This window comes from Podarcis liolepis (assembly GCF_965112155.1).
Source record: "Podarcis liolepis genome assembly, chromosome: 10".
Lineage (NCBI taxonomy): Eukaryota > Metazoa > Chordata > Lepidosauria > Squamata > Lacertidae > Podarcis > Podarcis liolepis.
This window is the reverse complement of record NC_139562.1, coordinates 4,892,118-4,912,881: the sequence shown is the minus strand read 5'-3', so window position 1 is coordinate 4,912,881 and position 20,764 is coordinate 4,892,118. Positions and strand designations below refer to the sequence as shown.

Sequence of the window (20,764 nt, the reverse complement as noted above, 5' to 3'; positions counted from 1 at the left end):
GCGCAGCGCTTCTTCCCCGCTGCCCCCGGACCTCTTTTGAAGCAAGGGGCTGCGGGGAGATCGCTTCTCCCGGTGCTCCGAAGCGGGGCGGGGGGCGGGAACACCTGCCCCAGCCGCCCCGCTTCGGAACGCTGCTCCGAAGCGAGGTGGGGGGGCGGGAACACCTGCCCCAGCCGCCCCGCTTCGGAACGCTGCTCCGAAGCGGGGCGGGGGGGCGGGAACACCTTCTGAAGGCGGGCGGGGGGCGAAAGTCTTTGTCCCCCCTGCCTGCCTTCCCAGGGGCTTTTAAATCGCCCCGGACAGCGGAGAAGTCCTCCGCTGTCCCGGGGCGATTTTAAAATGCCGCCCGCCAGCATTTTAAGATCGCCTGGACAGCGGAGAAGTCCTCCGCTGTCCCGGGGTTTTTTAAAATGCTGGGGGTGGGAAGAAAAGCCCTTGTTCCCCCCCCCCCAGCCTTCAGAAGAGGTCCAGGGACAGACTGTCCCCGGACCTGGTCTGAAGGCGGTTTCCCTAGGAACGCATTAATTGATTTTCAATGCATTCCTATGGGAAACCGTGCATCGCAAGACGAAAAACCCGCAAGACGAAGAGACTTGCGGAACGAATTAATTTCGTCTTGCGAGGCACCACTGTATATAAAGCTCAACAACTTTTGTGTCCAGACTTTCACTTTTTGCAATATGACAACCTTCAAAATTAAGGACTGCACATCTTGGTACAGAGTTATATGTAAAGATTCTATGCTCTGAATTTCCTTCGCTTTGATGTATCACCAGGATCAAATCTTGTTGAATTAATTCACTAAATACTTTTAAATGGGTTTTGAATAAATGTGCAACTGATCGTCAATGTTTTGAATTTCATTGAGTTTTTATCCTCCTTAGTATGTCTTCTAAACCGCTATTCTGAACAATACTCTTAAGAATGTCAGAAGGTCCCACAAATAACCCAGAGATGCATTTTAAATAAAAGGACACATTATACTCATGTAAAAAACACACTGATTCCCGGACCATCCACGGGCTGGATTGAGAAGGCGATTGGGTCAGATCCGGCCCCTGGGCCTTAGTTTGCCTACCCCTGTTAGGCTATCCCTGTCCAGATAGCGGCATAGCTGGGCCACCGCTGAGGGTCCCTTTGCCCCCCACCAATGCCTTTGGCAGGAGGCTGGGGAGACCCATGACATCACAAGGGGCTGCTTGAAGCATCTGTGAGGCGCTGCCTACCCCAAGGAGGTCTCCCCAGGGATGCCCACTCCTGGCACACTGACTCTGGCTCACCGGTTGGCTTGTGGCAACGAGGGCAGTCCTGGGCGCTGCCCGCAGGTCCCTTAGCCAGCCATGGCGCGGGCGCTGAACATGGACACCCTGCAACAGAACTTCTGGAAGGAGGAGTACAACAAAGAGCTCGTGGTGCGCTACCGCTGGCACCAGAAATACGGCGCCATCGTGAAGGCCAAGCAGCAGGCGCAGAGGGAGCGTCGGAAGAAGGCTGTGGACAACACCTTACGGCTCCCCTCTGTCAAGCCCGCCCCACTGGACGTAACCCCCCAGCGCCCCATCCCGCCTCTAACGGCAGCCCCCGCAGGGCTGGCGCGGGAACGGGACCTGACCGGGGTGGACACCGCGATCCTGGAGATGGAAATGAGGCCTGCGCCTCGGGAGTTGCGCAACCTCCTGTACCAGGGCATCTCGCACGAGGACGAAGGGCGCAAGCGCTACCTGAAGCTGCGCCTGCTCTTGAACCCAGAGGACAAATATACCTTTCCTGTCACCACCAACTTCAACTATGGCTGGCAGATGGGTGAGTGGGAGCGAGGCAGTGTGGGAGGGGTGCTGCTAAAAGGTGAAGGGACCCCTGACCGTTAGGTCCAGTTGTAGCCGACTCTGGGGTTGCGGTGCTCATCTTGCTTTATTGGCCGAGAGAGCCGGCGTACAGCTTCCGGGTCATGTGGCCAGCATGACTAAGCCGCTTCTGGCGAACCAGAACAGTGCACGGAAACGCCATTTACCTTCCCGCCAGAGCAGTACCTATTTATCTACTTGCACTTTGTGCTTTTGAACTCCTAGATTGGCAGGAGCAGGGACCGAGCAACGGGAGCTCACCCCGTCGCGGGGATTCGAACCGCCAACCTTCTGATCGGCAAGCCCTAGGCTCCATGTTTTAACCCACAGCACTAACCAAGGGGTTGCGGGAGGGATGCTGTTTTTGGATAAATGTCGGGGGGGGGGGGTAAGCTGTTGCAGGAATTTATGTATAGGTTGGGGGGGTTGCCCCTCCAGCAGATATCATGCACATGCAGCCCACTACCAAAATCAGCACAGTCGCTTTTGTGACTTTTGTGATTTGTCCCCACAAAACACTTCATCACAGTTTCTTCCTATCTATTCAAATGGCTTCTGCTGCACGATACCAAATGTAAGAATTCACTGATCAATGGATCTATGTACTGGCTCACTGGGAAAATGTCAGAAATTCATATGGACATGTGAGCTCAGCTACTCAGCAGCCCCTCTGCCTGAGGGACAATCCCTGGCATCCTGATACCTGAGTGCCAGACAGGTAGCCATTCCAGAAATAACCAACCCAGATGAAGACAAAAGGGTGTGATGAACTTGGCTGGGAAACAGGGAAATGTAAATATCTCTTTTGTTACACTTGATGGATGTTTGGTGGAGGGCGAGGGGAACCATGGGGCAGGGTCCAGGATACTCAGATTACTGCCACCAGACCTCCCCTTTCATGATGTAACCGTGATGTATGAGTGATGTAGTTTGGGGTAGTGTAACATTGGGATTAGCAGCTAATAAAAGTTTGGGTTCACTTTTGTTCGGGGCTTCCATCTTGTTCCACCTGGGGGCAGGTGGGAGTCCTGTCGCGACAGTCTTCAATAAAGACCAAGCCTACTGGCTGCTGTTTTGCTCTGGTATTCCTGGCTGGTGTCCTTGTTTTTTGTCCAAGGGAGCCCTCAGATTTCTCCGTTAACAAGCCCCACCCTGCACAATTGGTCCCTTGATGTGGCAAACACCCATTTGAATGGCAATGTCCATAAGCTTTTGGGGATCGACTCCCTGAAATATTTCATCGAGGGGGCCGAAGGGACCTCAGCGCATAGGAGTTGACTCTGTTATATGACCAAATAGGTTCTTTTATCTGTTGTTTAACATATATGAGATGCCGTGTACCCTAGGAAAGCGCAACCAGTCTGAAAAGTCTTCTTATATACTCTTCCTGCTGCTTTTCTGAGTCTTGTCACTCCTTGCTCCTTGGCATGTTCTTGGCGGTCCTTCATCCTTGAAAAAAGCACACCAAGAACGCTGGCCAATATCAGTTTTAGTAGTGGGAGTGGTCTGTACTCGCAAATCAATAGTCAATTGTAACAAAACTAATCCATTCAAAAGTATGTATTCTGACAAGGATTACAAACTCAAATAGAGATTACAAACTCAAACCCATAAGGATATGTATAACACAATAATTCGTTACAGCATTAAAGATAAGAGTTTATGAGTAGAGATGTTCATGTTAGTCTATAGTCAAATTCGACGTGAAGGTCTTAGTTTCAATGATTGAGCAGAAGTCAGAAGTCAAATTATGGATCAGAAACCAGGACAGGGCCCTGTTTCGATGTATTCACCTTCATCAGCTGGAAATATCAAACATTACACAAAAATACATTTAAATTCTAAATTATCATAACTTATGATAATTTAGAATTTAGATGTTTTATAACTTATTTTCTCTAATGCTGTAACGAATTATTGACTATTGATTTGGGAGTAGGGACCACTCCCACTGCTGAAACTTATATTGGCCAGAGTTCTTGGTGGGCTTTTTTCTTGGTATATTTAATAACAAGAGGTCCTTTGTCCTTGGCATGTTCTTGGCAAATCACAACACTCATTGCTCGGAACTAGTGCTGAGTAGCTTTTGGCATGTTTCAACGCTCATTGTTTGCAACTAGTGTAGTATAGTCAGTCTTTATGCTTCCTTGCGTGTAGCGTTCACTTGGCCAGAACATGCACATTCCATTGGTTCTTTGACAAACACAGTTTGTTGTTAGTTCATCAACAGCATCCGTTTTGTGTTGGTGGTCTCCAACCATTTTAGGTCCATTCAAACCGTATCATTCCTTACAGCTGCTAGGAGAGGAAGGGAGTCCTGGGTCCCCCCTGGAAAAGACTAGTGGGCGGGAATCGGATTTGGGTTGCGCAGCAATGTCATTCTGGGCTGCCTCCACAGAAATCTCGGGGTCTTAGTGGACCACAAACTGAACATGAGCCCACAGCGTGATGCAGCAGCAAAAAAGGCCAATACTTGTAATGGGAATTGGGGGTTGCTCGTGCGTAAATTGCCGCCACTCTCGGCGAGGTTGCCTGGATAAACCTTTCCCTGGCTGGACAGTCCTGATTCCACGTCTGTCTCAGTCACTGGCAGAATCCGTCAGTGGGCGTTTCCTGAACTTCTTCCAACATAAAAGTTCCTTGACGGATAGTCTCCGCCTAGCCTCCCTGCGCGGAGGTCTTCTGCGCAGGGTGGGTGTGGGCAGTGGAGGACCAATGCTCTCCCCGCTGGTCTCTGGCGAAGAGTCCTGGAGCCATCCCTCCGAAGCCCGCCTCTGCCCGCCTTTCTCCCTGGTGTAACGCTGATTTCCTTCCCCGGTCACTGAGTCCCCTCTTTCCCTGCTGGGACCTTCTCCGGCATCGCTCGGGAGCCCTTCCACCACTCCTGACTGCGATGGCAGTTCCCTGACAATACTATTCTAGAGAACCTGGAGAACCAGGTTCCAGAGAACCTGGCAGGGCGGACGGGAAAGGACAGAAGAACATCAGGAGAGCAGTTGGCTACAGCTGGGTTTGGCCAAAGGGGGACTGATCCATAGGGACAAATGCCAGGTCCTGCAGTTAGGCTGGAAGAACCAGATGCACAAATATAGGATGGGGGACTAGCAGTACACGGGAAAAAGATCTAGAGGTCTTGGTGGACCACAAGCTGAACACAAGCCCACAGTGTGATGCAGCAGCAAAAAAGGCCAATGCTGTTCTCGGCTGTTCTCCGCCTCTTCACACTCTGTGGAGTCAAAACATATACCATCAGGTGAGAGACAACAATCCCATGACTGCAGTCACGGAGCAGGAATTCTAACAGACCATGCTCTGCCTACACAGCTTCTGAACTGCTGGACACTGCAGGAAGGGAGAGTTGCTCAAATCCTGCTTGCAGGTTTCCCTTGGGGGGGGGGCATCTCATTGGCCCCTGTGGGAGCTGGGTGTTAGAATTCCTGCTCCATGATTGCAGTCATGGGATTGTTGTCTATCACATGACGGTATATGTTTTGACTCCACAGAGTGGGAAGTGACGGAGACAGGATGTTTGTGTTACTGCGTTCTGTGAAGTGAGACTATTGTCCTTTGTTCTTTTTCTCTTTGCTGTCTGATGCTAGAGAGAAAGGGAGCCATGTTGCACTGCTCTGTGTGTGTTTATATGTAAATAAAGTAGATTAGCCAAAATGCTGAGTTGCTGAGGTCTGTCACGAAAAGCTGCAAAGACTCTGCGGATTCCTAAGTGTGCCGATGTCTGTTGGCATCGGTCGCTGTGATGTTCGGAAGTGAAGAAAGCTTTTGGAGCTCCCAAGCGATCGACCAGGAGGGAGGGAACATGTCAGTCGGGCATATGTCTCTGCCAGGGTCCTACTCGAGTGTAGGCTTAACTCCTGACACTGGGTGCTGAGATGTTAAAATTAGCAATTCTCCAAAAGCCTAAAGCTTTTCTTCTGGGGATATTTTCTTCTGGGGGATGTCAACTCATCATCAATCTTTATTACGGTCCAGAGACCCAACAAATCGTTACAAAACAATACATAATTCATACAACCTACCTCCAGGTTAAACAAGCATTTTGTTCAGAATATAGGGATCATTAGTTCTTGCAACCACCGATAAAAACTTCGCCACTGCTAATGTTCTGGAGTTTGTCCGGTCTTCCAATAGGAACCTGACATAGTGAGCCTCTGATTTTCCCAGGAAAGGTACCAGCAAGGGTAATATCAGTTCAGCCCTGTCCTGCTCATATTTTGCACAGTGCAACAAAATATGTTTTGTGGAATCGATGTCTTGAGCACACAAACAAACTGCAATTAAGATCAGTTGTAATAAACAATTTATCACTAGATTCCTCCCTGGCGGCTTACGAAAATCTCATTGAGTCCTTGCAGGATGTGGTCTCTGTCAACATAAACTCAGCTGGCAAGCCACACACTGCTAAAGGGCGCTGTTGGTTTGACCAAGAGTGCCGCACAATAAAGGAAGCCTTGTTGTTGTTTAGTCATTTAGTCGTGTCCGACTCTTCGTGACCCCATGGACCAGAGCACGCCAGGCCCTCCTGTCTTCCACTGCCTCCCGCAGTTTGGTCAAACTCATGCTGGTAGCTTCGAGAACACTGTCCCATCATCTTGTCCTCTGTCATCCCCTTCTCCTTGTGCCCTCCATCTTTCCCAACATCAGGGTCTTTTCCAGGGAGTCTTCTCTTCTCATGAGGTGTCCAGAGTCTTGTAGCCTCAGCTTCAGGATCTGTCCTTCCAGTGAGCACTCAGGGCTGATTTCCTTCAGAATGGAGAGGTTTGATCTTCTTGCAGTCCATGGGACTCTCCAGAGTCTCCTCCAGCACCATAATTCAAAAGCCTCCATTCTTCGGCAATCAGCCTTCTTTATGGTCCAGCTCTCACTTCCATACATCACTACTGGGAAAATTGGGAAGGAAGCCTTAAGGAATGCTTATTTGGCATATAGAAACGCTGGATGTAAATTGTATTTGAAGTTAAGTTGCTAAAGTTTTCTATTATTATTATTATTATTATTATTATTATTATTATTATTATTATTAGACACTAGAGTAGGTGGGCCACTCTCTGGCCTGATCCTGCAGGTGGCTCTGCTGTTCATCACCTTGACCCTTTTGTGTCTCCCCAGGGAAACTGGCCACCAGCCACATCGCCCCCACCCCCAAGTGCCGTATCGACAGCTTCTTCCGCAAGAACGGCGCCTTCTCCCTGCTCCACCCGCGCGACGTGGCCCTCTGAGCGAGACCTGCCTGCTCCCCCGGCTTCGCGCTTGCAAACAAAGCTCTACGTGTTTTATCACTCGTGTCTCCTTCTCTGGCGCCTTCCTTTGATTTCCTTCCTTGACTTCCAAACACCTGGAGAATGGGCAGGGCCAAGGGCAATCCTTGACTGATATGGCTGGGGGAGGAGCCTATGGGGTTCGGGGGTGGGGCAGAGGGCGGAGCCTGTGGGTTCCGTGGGAAGAGGGCGGAGCCTAGTGCAGCTTGTGGAAGAGCAATTGTTCATTTCAGCCTGAGCACAAGAGACCAGATTTATTCGATGGAAGCGCTTGAGATCAAACCCAGAGTTGTTGTTTTTTAAAGCCAGATTGGTTGTTAGAGTTGCCAACTTCTGAGCGTCTTTAACACCATAGACACCTGTGTTGAGGGCTGGTCTTTTCATTGCATTACTATTAATATTATTATTATTAATAATAATAACAATAACAAAAACCATTTTATTTCTTATACCCTGCCCATCTGGCTGGGTTTCCCCACCCATTGTAGGATAAAAAATGTATTTGTTCCATAAAATTTACACTCCGCTAACGAGAAAAAGAAAAGCCTCAAAACAAGGTGAAACGATAAAATGAACGAACAGGTGTTATACAAAAAAACCCTGCTCCTTTTCCCTTCGCAGGCATGTCCAAAGTCCATTTTGGGGGCCTAATTTGGCCCGCAAGTCAGTTTAATCCGGCCCGGCCCATGTTTATTTCCTAGGGTAAAATCCTAAATAAACAACTTCAATCCTAAAAAAAAGGTCAACAACTTTGGTCGGCCCTCACAGCCCTTCAATTCATAGCGTATAGAGTCCTTATGTTGGTTTTCTATCAGTAGAAGGAAATAACAGAGACCAACCAGAGTATTTTTGAGAAGCAAAGCAGCTAGTAAGCCTGATCTTTATTAATTTGTTGAAACAGGGTCCCCCTCTCACCGCACACAGGAACCTCGAACAATGGTGCGCAGGTCCTTATATAGACTTTTGAAATGGTGCGCAGGTCCTTATATAGACTTTTGAAATTGCCCACCCTGTAGCCCAACACCACCCCCAGAAACATCATACATACATCATAGAAGGATTCATGTAGGTAGCTGTGATGGTCTGCAGAATCTTTCCTCCAAAAACTTTAAAAATTGTCCAGTAGCACCTTAGGGACAAGCTAAGTTGTTCTGGGTATAACAGACCATGCACACAAAAGCTTATAACCAGAACAACTTAGTTGCTCCCTAAGGTGCTATTGGACAATTTTGTATTTTTATTTTTTTTTAATCATAGAAGGAGGTAGTCTCCAGCAGAAATCCTGTTTGCCAGGATGCCTGATAATGATCACTGACTGCATTGCCTGGGCAGCCTCCCCATCCTTTAGTGACGGTTGATATTTTAGTTCCTGATTCCACAGGCTCACCCTATTCATACGCAAATACGCCCTTAAGACTGGATTTGTAAGCAAAAAGACAAAAAAAGGCTTTCCCCATTTGCCTCCCTTCCTGCAGAGGAATGTGGGTGCGGGTGGTGCTGTGGGTTAAACCACAGAGCCTAGGACTTGCCGATCAGAAGGTCGGTGGTTCGAATCCCCACGACGGGGTGAGCTCCCATTGCTCGGTCCCTGCTCCTGCCAACCTAGCAGTTCGAAAGCACGTCAAAGTGCAAGTAGATAAATAGGTATCGCTCTGGCGGGAAGGTAAACGGCGTTTCCGTGCGCTGCTCTGGTTTGCCAGAAGTGGCTTAGTCATGCTGGCCACATGACCCGGAAGCTGTACGCCAGCCCCCTCGGACAGTAAAGCGAGATGAGCGTTGCAACCCCAGAGTCGGTCACGACTGGACCTAATGGTCAGGGGTCCCTTTACCTTTAGTGGAATATTTGAGGTCATTGGGAGAGAACAAATGGCTTCAGGATTGCTCTCCCATACTATTTCAGGCGCATGGTTCATATACTTATGCATGTGTTTGCCTTGCACATTGCTGAATGTTTAATTTATATTTGAGATCTTGGAATTCTTAGAACAGACAGCTTTCCAAGTCGTGTGGCCAGCATGACTAAACCGCTTCTGGCACAATGGAACACTATGACGGAAACCAGAACGCATGGAAATGCCATTTACCTTCCCGCTGGAGCGGTACCTATTTATCTACTTGCACTGGTGTCCTTTCGAACTGCTAGGTTGGCAGGAGCAGGGACAGAGCAACGGGCGCTCACCCTGTCACAGGGATTTGAACCGCCGACCTTCCGATTGGCAAGTCCAAGAGGCTCAGTGGTTAACTTTAGACCACAGCGCCACAAACCTTTATTTGCAACCTCAAAGGGGGTTCATTTAAAAGCTTAGCACACTTCTTTGCGATGCCACAAAATTCCATCCTCCAGCCCAGGCAGCTTTGAAGGTGCTGCACTGCAAATGGAGAATCAAGGAGGCCTTTTGCCGGTTTGGACCAGCACCTGCCTGGTTTTCAGCCCCAAGGTGGGTTGTCTGGGTGCTCTATTCCAGCAGCCATGCCCCTCGCCCTTGGAGCCTCTCCACTCTCCACCCCCCCACCACCCCCCTTTGCAGGTTTCTCCTCCGTGGCCAGCCTGGGGCTTACTTCCAAGTAGACATGCCTGGAATCGGGAGAAAAAGAGAAACTAGCTAATTCTGCAAAGCCTCGCAGAGACAACTGTTTGGCTCAGATGTTGCCCTGCCGAGCAGAGGAGACCTTGCAAGGGTGGATTGAGGATCCCTCCCGACCTTGTGGACATGGGATCGGGATGGGGAGGAGAGCGGGAGGCGCGGGGGAATCGGGGAGCGGACTGGGGCGCGAGCAGGCAAGGATGGAGAGCAAAACGAGCCGGGAGGAGCTTTGCATCGATTGCAGGGGAGAGCCGAGGTGCAATTTTGCCGTATGGCCCCCGTTTAAACCATGATTTATTCATTTCCGCGAGTGGGGGGCAAAAATGTTGCGCTTGGGGGAAAAAATCAAAATTAAAATAAAATGTTCCGCTTGGAGGCTTTGCAAGCAGCCAAGGAACATTCCTCTCCCCAAGCAAGAAACGAATCTCTCTTTTGAGTTTCGGTTTCTATTCTGCCCGAGTGGGCTCACTGCGTTGCTATATAAACTGAGAGAGCGAGGCAAAAGTTTGCAGACGGAGGTAGCATCCTGCAGACTGCTGGACCGCTGGCGAGGGAAAGTTCGCTTCCTGCGAAATTCAGCCTCCTCCCTGGAAAAGGAAAAATGAGGTAAGCAGGGACTCCCCCCTGCGTAGATCTGACTCCTCCGGCTTAAAGACCTCCCGTTCTGCATTTTGTGGAGCAGGAGTTAGAATCCCAGAAGGGGAGAGATGGGAGAGACCCGCCCCCCCCTCGAATAGCCTGGTCCCCTGCAATGCAAGTTGGGTGTTGCTGGACCCCAGCTTCGGCAGCCAGCATGGCCAAGGGCCGGGGGGAAACGGGAGCGGGAGTCCCGCGACATCAGGAGAGCGGCAGCTGTGGCTCAGTGGTTAGAGCATCTGCTTTGCATGTAGTAGATTTCAGGGCTGGACTAGATGATCGGGTCTGTCTTAGGCATATGCAGCTGGGGTGGAAAGATCCGCCAGGCGCCGCCGCCCCCCCAGCCCAGGGCAACAAACCAGCCCGAGGCGTCGGCATCTGCAACTGAGCGAAGCTGCGCACCTTGTGGTGTACCACATTCATAGTACAGTGGTACCTCGGGTTACATACCCTTCAGGTTACAGACTCCACTAACCCAGAAATATTACCTCGGGTTAAGAACTTTGCTTCAGGATGAGAACAGAAATTGTGCTCCGGCGGTGCAGCAGCAGCAGGAGGCCCCATTAGCTAAAGTGGTGCTTCAGGTTAAGAACAGTTTCAGGTTAAGAACGGACCTCCGGAACGAATTAAGTACTTAACCCGAGGTACCAATGTACTGAGGAACAGAACCCCCAGGAATGTGTCCCTGAAGCACCCCCCCACACACACCCAGAAAGAATCCTGTTAACTGTAGTTTACACATCAGAGGGGCATTTCCAAGCATCCTTCAGTTCCCAGGGTTCTGGCAGTGCGTGCGCACTTTCAATGTGCTTTGAAGGATGGTGTGCGCACAGTCTCAGAGGCAGGCTGCCTCTGGCACTGGAGATCATGGAGTTGTGGAGTTGGAACCCCCAGCGTCATCTAGTCCAACCCCCTGCAAGGCAGGAATCTCAGCTAAAGAATCCCTGGCAGGTGGCCATCCCAGCCCTGCTTAAAAACCTCCAAAGGACTTTTGTTTTCCTCGAATTCCTGCGCTTTACATGCAGAAGATCTCAGGGCTGGACTAGTTGACCCTTGGGGTCCCTTGCAACTGTAAAATCCTGTGGTCCCCTGATGGCATCTGCAGGTAGGGCTGAAGATAGGATCGTGGAACTGTAGAGTTGGAAGGGACCCCAGGGGTCATCTAGTCCAACCCCCTGAAGTGCAGGGATCTTTTACCCCAGGTGGGGCTCGAACCCACAACCCGGAGATCCAGAGTCTCCTGCTCTACTGACGGAGCTGTTATTCTGACACTCTTTGGCCAAATCTAGGGATTAGAAGCAGGCACCTGCTCGTGTGGGCGGGGCCTAGGGATAAAAGTGGGCGGGGCCTCGGTGCAAAGTGGGCGGGGCCTATTGTTAAAGTGGGCGGGGCAACAGGTGTGACCCTTTTTTGGCAAGAGGCCACATTCCAGTGACAACCAAGTCTAAATCCTAAATCTTCTGGGCCCTTTTCGGCAAAGAATCCCTACCCGCAGCACCCCTTCACCCTTTCTCTCTTTTTATTAATTTATAGTTTTATTAGATTTTTCTAGTTTACATTTCAGGATATTCATTTAAACAACCTCAGATCATTGACTTCCCTTCCCTTCTTTCCGTGGTACATTTTGCCTGCCATACATCCCTGCATATTGTGAATGACCTAAACCATTCCGTATTCCAATGTTACACCATCAAAACTTATTTGCCCTGTTGAATTTACCTTAAGGCTGCCGGCGTTTTTAAATGTATACAACTTTCACCCACATAATCAGTAAACATTTTCCAGCCTTCTTTAAACATACATGCTTCTTGCTCTCTTATTCTGTATGTCAAATCTGCAAGCTGCGCATATTCCATCAGTTCAAGTTTCCATTCTTCTTTGGTTGGGACCTTGCTCAGTTTCCATTCTGGGGCTCGCAAAACACAATAGTAGCAGTAGTAGCATACATAAATAGCCTTTTTTAAACACCTGGTGATTTCCCTCTAAATTATCCCCAAGAAAAAGGTTTGTTTGTTTTTTAAAGGTACTTTTAAACATATTCCCCCAATCCATTATACAGTGGTACCTTGGGTTACATACGCTTCAGGTTACAGACTCTGCTAACCCAGAAATAGTACCTTGGGTTAAGAACTTTGCTTCAGGATGAGAACAGAAATTGTGCAGGGGCAGCGCAGTGCCAGCAGGAGGCCCCATTAGCTACAGTGGTGCTTCAGGTTAAGAACAGTTTCAGGTTAAGAACAGACCTCCGGAACGAATTAAGTACTTAACCCGAGGTACCACTGTATAGTCGTACCTTGGAACAGAATCCGTTCCGGAAGTCTTTTCGACATCCAAAACATTCGACTATCAAAGTGCGGCTTCCGACTGGTTGCAGGAAGAACGTTGGAAAACCGGAACACTCACTTCCCATTTTCGATCGTTCGGGAGCCAAAACGTTCAACTCCCAAGGCGTTCGGGAGCTGAGGTACGACTGTACAGTGGTACCTCGGGTTAAGTACTTAATTTGTTCTGGAGGTGAGGTCCGTTCTTAACCTGAAACTGTTCTTAACCTGAAGCACCACTTTAGCTAATGGGGCCTCCTGCTGCCGCCACCGTGCAATTTCTGTGCTCATCCTGAAGCAAAGTTCTTAACCCGAGGTACTATTTCTGGGTTAGTGGAGTCTGTAACCTGAAGCATATGTAACCTGAAATGACTGTAACCCGAGGTACGACTGTATATCCTCTCAAGAGTGTCCCTCACCCTTTCTCGATCTCTCTCCCTCCCTCCCTGCCTCTTCCCTCTGCAGCCGACCTCTGAGATCGAAGCTGGAGAGCTTGCAGTGCCACTTCACCTGGGACTTCGAGTTCAAGGACAAGGTGGATGCCTTGCACATCCTGCAGACCCTGGCCCCATTGGCCCAGCACACCCCACACCGCAACCGAGGCGCCTACCTTGCCATGAGGGCCTACCTCCAGGACTTCCAGGGGAACTACGAGGAGGCCCTGGACAGCCTCCGAGAAGCAGAGGGGGCTCTGAAGAGGGACCACCCCGCCAACTTCTCCCGCCAGGCCCTGGTGACCTACGGCAACTACGCCTGGGTCTACTACCGCCTGGTCAATTACGACATGGTGGACCTCTACCTGGGACGCATCCACGACATCTGCCGGTCCTTGGCCAGCCCAGAGGCCTACTCTGCGATGATCCCTGAAGTCAATGCTCAGAAAGGCTGGTCCCTCCTGGCCGGGGGCTTCCGGAACGGGGACCAGGCCGCAGAATGTTTCCGGAAGGCGCTGGAGGCGGAAGAGTCCAACGAGGAGTTCCAGGCCGGACTGGCCATCTCCGTTTATGCCTCCTACACTCATTCCTGGGCCGACGAAAAACGGGAAGAAGCCCAGAAGTTGCTGGAAGAAGTCATCGCTCGCCAGCCGCAGAACTACGAAGCCAAAGCTTATTTGGCTCAGACACTTAAGGCGGTGGACACAGAAAGAGCGCTCTTCCTTGCGGACGATGTTGCCCGGGAGAGCGTGAACCCCGAAGTCCTCCGAATCGTCTCCAAGCTGTACAAGAAGCAACACTTTCCCTGTACCATTTCCATTCTGAAGAAGGCCATTTCCATTCTGAAGAAGGCCATCGCCCTAGATCCTGGCTACCATCTCCTACACTACGACCTTGGCATGTGCTACCTGCAGATGTTGGAGCACTCTCTAAGCGATGTCAGAGAAGAAGCCATTGAGCCTGCCATTGAGAGCTTCAAGCGCGCTCTGGAGATGGATCCTTTCTCCATCTTCACCCGGCTGAAGCTGGCGAAAGCTTACGGTGAGAGGTCACCGGCTTACGAGGAAGAGATCTACCTTAACCTGATGGAGGAGCTCCCGGGAGCCAGCAAGAGATGCCAGCAGTCCATCTACATGCACTGGGGGGACTTCCTCCTCCACAAGAAGGGGATGAAGAGCAAGGCCTTAGAGATGTACCAGGTGGCCGCCAGGATCCCCGGAGACCACTCCCTTGAGAGGAAGCAGCTGGAAATTTGCCTGAAGAGGCTGGCGAGGATGTTCAGGGAAGACGGAGAAATGGACCAGGCGAGCGCTGTCTACAACTTCCTTAAAGAAACAGGGCTTCAGGTTACAAGTCAACAGGACGGATCGTGGCGAAGGGGTTCGTGGCGAGGGAACGGCAGGGCCCAGCAGTGAAGGACCTCCACACTCACACACTCGCAAAGAGGCAAGGGGTTGTGGCTATTTCCTTCCAGTTTGGGGAGAGGCTCTTTCTGCAGCCTCTGAGCCCCTGGACCCTCCAGCAGGTTTTGCTGGGGAAAAGCTGATTTCCATGAAGTTTCATAGCAGTCCCCTCCCTGCACTAAAGGAGAGAAAAAAAGTTTCCAGTTGTGTTTATCTGTGTAGTTGTTTCTAGAAGTTGCCTTGCTTTTATTACTATTACTATTATTATTTTTAGTTGCAGGTGGAAAGTCCTGGATCTGGCAAGGGTTAAAATCTAACGGAGTATTCCATTGCTGGAGTTCAGTGCAATGATCAGTTTCTTTTCTGCTTGATTCCAAGACTGTCAGTATGGAAGAAGCAAGACCTTTTGGGGTGTTAAGTCTGCAAGCCCCTCCATCTAGGGCTCAGGTTGTATGTATGTTGTGCAAATAAACCATATATCCTAAGGACACCACGGTCTCCACTGTTGCCTGTTCCAAGGAAACTGAGCCCTGGGATATCGCTCCGCTGAGAGATTTGGGTGCCATGTAATAGTATTAAGATTATGGTAACCACATATTGCTTGCCCGTCCCCCTAAGGTCCCAGGGCGGGTTGCAACCATTCAAGTTAGTAATATATCCAAAGATGGCATTGCACAATATTGCAAATAGTTTAAAGCCAAGTAGGAATTGCCGGGGGTTGAAACAGATTAGCCTTTCCGCCCCTTCCAACTAATTGCAGAAGTGAGCTGGGCATTCATAAGACACACTTCAGGGGTCGAAATGCCACAGGTGGTGGGTGGCTGAGACTCTTCCATGTCTTAGCTGCAGAACAAACACAAACGAGAACTTGGGAAGAGAGCCACTTTTTGGGAAGTTTCCCAGCGCCAGTCTCAAGCCTGCCATCGTCTTGCTCTGCACCTGCAGATTTCAGCAAGGCTGAAAGAGAACCAGGAAACCTTCAGCGGAGCCCTTCGGTGCCAGATGATTTTGGGAACGTTCAGGGTGACAGCAGACGAAATATTATTTATTAATATCCTTCCTAACTTGCACTAGCAAGTTCCTTTACTTAGCCGAGTTACACCCCCCTTTTTACATGCACAGCAGATAGCTGGTTGCAGGCTTGTGTAAGCCTCTCACTATTATACAATTCAGTCTGTCTAAGATTGTACGTTCCTGGTAAATTCCCTTGAATCCCTCTTAAAAGAATAAAGACGCCACAATCTTATTCAAAGTCAATAAGAGAAGTTTACTCACATTGGTTCACAGTTGGATCCCTGAAGGCAGACTTGGTTACAAATATGTACATGTGGATCTACCCCATATGGGGGAATAATCCCAGTGCTTCTGCTAGATGAGAGCTAGCAGAGCAGTCCTAGCTAGAAGCTGGTCAAACGAAGAAGGAAGCCAAAAAGAGGGAGGTGTGCTGTGTGACTCGTCCTTTTGTTACCTGGACAGGTGAGGTCACACCCACCTTCTATCACATGCAAAAGGAAGGATGATCCAGCCAGGAGGAACAGGAAGTTTCGACTGGCTGGACCAAGCATTCCCTTGCATGTCCACTCTAGGAAAACAAGGAATGTTGTACTTGACTGCCTCTCATGGATCACACCCCACAATCTCAAGAGGGGAGGGTGCTGTTTTGCATTCCTTTCTCTTTCAAGGATGAAATAAGCTCCCAGAGGTGCCTTGAAAGTGTGAGGGAGGGAGACTGACAAGGAATATCCTGACAGGGCTCCTGCGCCTTTGACAGGAGAGCAGGCGAAGGATGCTGGAGTCTCCAGAGGGATCAGGCGGGAGGATGAATTTGGGCAGGGGGGAGCTGGTGGGGGAAGCTGTATTTCCTGAGGCTCCTGACCAGCTGGCCAGATTTTAAATTCCAAGTTGAGGACCACCCTGTTCCCCATGGTTCCTCTCATCCCGCCTGGGTTTGTAGACCAGGAAACTGCAGGAGGGAGGGCAGCTTGGAACTGAAGGAATGGGTTTCTGTGCAGTCAGTCTGAAACAGGATCCAAAATCCACATTTTTCCTCCAAGGGAGCGTTTCTAAAATGCATTAACTTGAGCTCTTGAGTCAATGTATAAACAGAAAGCCAGTTGTATAAACCAAGTGCTCAAAGCCCTCTCCTTTATCAGTCTGTGACTGCAATGGATGGCCTTGCCAGTTCCAGTGGAGCAGGGATGGCACGTCTGGGTCTTATCTTACATCCTGAACACAAAAAGACACACAGACCTTGTCAAGTGACAAGACACCCGGAAATGGTGCCAGGAATGTTCTTAGAGTTGGTGACCTCCTGCCCCAAGATAAGAGTATAGGAACAGGAACAACCTTTTATGGTCAAGAGTACCGGAACAGAAATATCTGTTTATGGTCATGGATGTCAACTTACGTGTATAAGCTGACGTGTCTGGATTCCTGGGGAAGGGGGAAGAGGGTGCCTGGAGGATATATATACTGCATGAAATTTCTCATTTCTTTGGACTTGCTGTGAACTGACCACGCAAGTGCCTTCTGCTATCCAGAGAGCAGAATAAACTCTTTCTCTGAATCAACCTCGGTGACATTTGACTTCCTTTCTCCCTCCCGGGAGCAACGCAGACACCACCAGTCGGTAAAGTCTAAGAAGGCTACAGAACCTAACCTTTAGGAAAGGGGGGCTTTTCCAGGAAACTGCCACCCAGCCAGCAGTCTTCTTCTGGAACAGCCATTGATGCACGTTTGCCTATGCGGTCGCCCAAACCTATCGGAGCCCATTTGACCGCTTCAGTAGGTGGAATTGGCCCTGTTACAGGGGACTGTGGAACTCCCTGCCACTTGACACCAAGCAGGCAGCGCCTTCGCTGTACTTTTTCCGGCCCCTGCTATAACCAAGCCAACTCAGATGCTTAGAATCGTAGAATCTTAGGAGTCGGAAGGGACCCCGAGGGTCATCTAGTCCAACCCCCGGATGCATTGCAGGAATCTCAGCTAAAGAATCCTTGACAGAGGGCCAGCCAACTTCTGTTAGAAACCTCCAAGGAAGGAGAGTCCATCACCGCAACTCAAAAGTCAAAAGTGGTTTTATTTTTCATTTTTATTTTTTGGAATATATTTCATGAAACTCCCACAAATTCCAAATAAAGTTACATAACCATTTTTTTCTTCAACACAGTGGTACCTCAGGTTAAGAACTTAATTCGTTCTGGAGGTCCGTTCTTAACCTGAAACTGTTCTTAACCTGAAGCACCACTTTAGCTAATAGGGCCTCCTGCTGCCGCTGTGTCACCGCCGCGCGATTTCTGTTCTCATCCTGAAGCAAAGTTCTTAACCCGAGGTACTATTTCTGGGTTAGCAGAGTCTGTAACCTGAAGCGTCTGTAACCTGAAGCGTTTGTAACACAAGGTAAAGGGACCCCTGACCATTAGGTCCAGTCCTGGCCGACTCTGGGGTTGTGGCACCCATCTTGCTTTACTGGCCGAAGGAGCAGGCGTACAGCTTCCTTCCGAGTCATGTGGCCAGCATGACTAAGTCGCTTCTGGCGGACCAGAGCAGTGCACAGAAACGCTGTTTACCTTTCCGCGGGAGTGGTACCTATTTATCTACTTGCACTTAGACGTGCTTTCAAACTGCTAGGTTGGCAGGAGCCGGGAGAGAGCAACGGGAGCTCACCCCATCACAGGCAGCGGCATAGCGTGAGTTGTCAGCACCCGGGGCAAGGCAAGTAATTTGCGCCCCCCCTAACCCCTAAACTGCCGATCTGAGGCGAGTTGCCACTGGCGCTGCCGCCCAAACCACGCCGCTTGCCAGGAGGAGGAGGGGGGCAGAGAGGCGAGGAAAATGCAACATGGCCCAGCAGCTGCAGCGGAGGCGGGGCTGTGAGGAGGGGCTGCCTGGCGCGTCCTCCACGGCCCTGACGCGCGGGGCTGAGAGCCGCTGCCTGCCAGACGCCTTCAGCCCGGGCGCGCGCACAGCTCGTCGGTTCCGCGAGACATGGGGCTCTGCTACAGCCTGCACCGGAGGCTCTTCGGCGACTCCGGAGGCAGCGAGCGCGCCCCCCCCAGATGTTGCGCCCGGTGCGGCCGGCACCCCTGGCACCCCCTACGCTACGCCACTGATCACAGGGATTTGAACCACCGACCTTCTGATCAGCAAGCCCTAGACTCTGTGTTTTAACCCACAGTGCCACCCGCGTCCCGTAACCCGAGGTACCAATGTACTAATAATAACATATTATCAACTTCCCCTTCCATTTTCTGTGATGTTTTCCATCCCTCCCCATTGCTGCCCCCTGTCTTCACTCTTGTATCCAAATCATAACACAATAATCTCTGATTCTTTCTGTTGTTCATATCCTGCTTGCAAATTTGTCATATTATAATAGTTCTTTGAACGGTCCAAAAAAGGCTTCCAGTTATATCAGGCAGAGGAACCCCCAGGCCCACCTTGGCTCTCTCCGCAGTCTGAAAAGAAGGAAATAATCTGGAATTGGGACCTGGTGGCTTAGAGAAGAGACATGCTCCCTCCCAACCGAACAGAAGCAGGATTCGGAGAAGCGGGCGCTTGCTTCCTTCGTTCTGCCTTCCCCCAGGACCATTTCATCCAAGGAAGGGTGGTCTTTCCCCCTAGAGTCAGCCTGGCCATAGCTGGGACGTAGCAGCTTCTGTGCAAGGACAGCAGAGGGGGCTTGAGAAATGCAAATACGTTCCGGGGGAAATGGAAACTGAAACTTATAATTGGAAACTCACAAGAGAAAGGGCTCTCCGCTCCCGATGTTGCTTTTCTTCCAGCAAAGGAACAGTTTCGTCACCCCGCAAGGGCAGACACCTGTCATGTATGGTTTAGTTGCAGGGGTTGGACTAGATGACCCTCAGTCCCCTCCAACTCGACAGTTCCATGAGCTAGGGGTTTGAGGCACGAGGAAAGTGGGGGTTCTCCTGCTCATTCCCTGCTTGTGAGCTCCTCACTTTGGGCCTGATCCTGCAACCAGACAGATCTTCGGATGCTCTTATGAAGTGAAGCAGCGGCTACGTGCCAGCCCCTCGTGAGGAGCAGGTGACAAACACAGACCTGCCAACATTCCTCTGATAAAAATAGGGACATCCTATTCTACATCAGTGCCTCTCCCCCCCCCCCCCACCTTCATCTTTCCATTTCTGGGTGTAATGAATCCTGGCTGCTTCAGTTACATAAGAATCTTTTTTTGGAATTTCTGTCCCTTGTAGAAAAGCTTCAGGGTTCTTTTTGTGTGTGTGTAATCACTTTAAACATCTCCCCCCCCCTTTATCTCATCCTATTTCATTGCCCCCCAAATACCCTCACTTTCTTACCAGACCACCACGTGCGGGAAAACCGTGGCGCTTTTAATGTGTTTCGGTATTTTATCTTCTGCATGTTTTAACAGCGGGTTTAATCCAATTCTTCTGGGTTCTTTACCTTTTTCTAAACCGCTCGGAGGTTACCGACAATCGAGCGGCGTGCAAATTTCACGAAATAAGCAGATGAAGACCCACGGCAACTTTCCAAACATCTGGGCAGGAGGGACTAATAAAGAATATTTCTGGCAGGAGAAAGAAAGAAAGAAAGAAAGAAAGAAAGAAAGAAAGAGAGAAAGAAAGAAAGAAAGAAAGAAAGAAAGAGGAAGGAAGGGAGGGAGGGAGGAAGGAAGGAAGGGAGGGAGGGAGGGAGGAAGGAAGGAAGGAAGGAAGGAAGGAAGAGAGAAAGAAAGAAAGAAAGAAAGAAAGAAAGAAAGAAAGAAAGAAAGAAAGAAAGAAAGAAAGAAAGAAGAAAGAAAGAAAGAGAATATAGTGCAGGGAGCTGCCTGATATCAATAGGCGGTGAGTTCCAAAGGGCTGCCGTGCTGAAAGATCGATTTCTTGCAAATGCAGAAAAGGGATTATGTGGCTTCTGAATGCAAGCTGGATCTCCTTTCCGCCTTCCTGGCTCCACCGTCTTGTGGTGTTTAGAGCATCTCATATAACAACAGACAAAGGCACCAGGGCGCTCCATGAATAATAGAGATCTTGCGGTGAGCATTGCACTGCCTGGAACTTGTGCCACCTCGGCTGGCCCAAAGCAGCTCCTGGCTTTCATCCCCAGCCTCTACCTGCGTCCTGGAGCGCCTGGAAATTGCAGGGTACGTACCTGGGTCCTGGCTAGGAGGCTTATCGATGGCTACCAACCATGGTGGCTATGCTGTGGTCTCTGTAGTGCGGTTTTCTGACTGGCCACGGTGAAAACCTGGCTCCATCTTTCCCCCATTGCAGGAGCAGGG

General features: G+C 50.1%; 2 protein-coding genes across 2 annotated transcripts; both read left to right on the top strand.

Annotated features, from left to right (window-relative positions):
- Positions 1-1,220: 1,220 nt before the first annotated feature.
- Positions 1,221-7,142, top strand: SPMIP1 (sperm microtubule inner protein 1). The gene is made up of 2 exons (XM_083461631.1): positions 1,221-1,803; positions 6,969-7,142. The coding sequence occupies exons 1-2, from the start codon at positions 1,341-1,343 to the stop codon at positions 7,076-7,078; spliced, it is 573 nt and encodes a 190-aa protein (XP_083317757.1). The 5' UTR covers positions 1,221-1,340; the 3' UTR covers positions 7,079-7,142.
- Positions 7,143-10,163: 3,021 nt separating this feature from the next.
- LOC310688195 (interferon-induced protein with tetratricopeptide repeats 5-like) lies at positions 10,164-14,999 on the top strand. The gene is made up of 2 exons (XM_083464324.1): positions 10,164-10,308; positions 13,125-14,999. The coding sequence occupies exons 1-2, from the start codon at positions 10,304-10,306 to the stop codon at positions 14,506-14,508; spliced, it is 1,389 nt and encodes a 462-aa protein (XP_083320450.1). The 5' UTR covers positions 10,164-10,303; the 3' UTR covers positions 14,509-14,999.
- Positions 15,000-20,764: the final 5,765 nt, after the last annotated feature.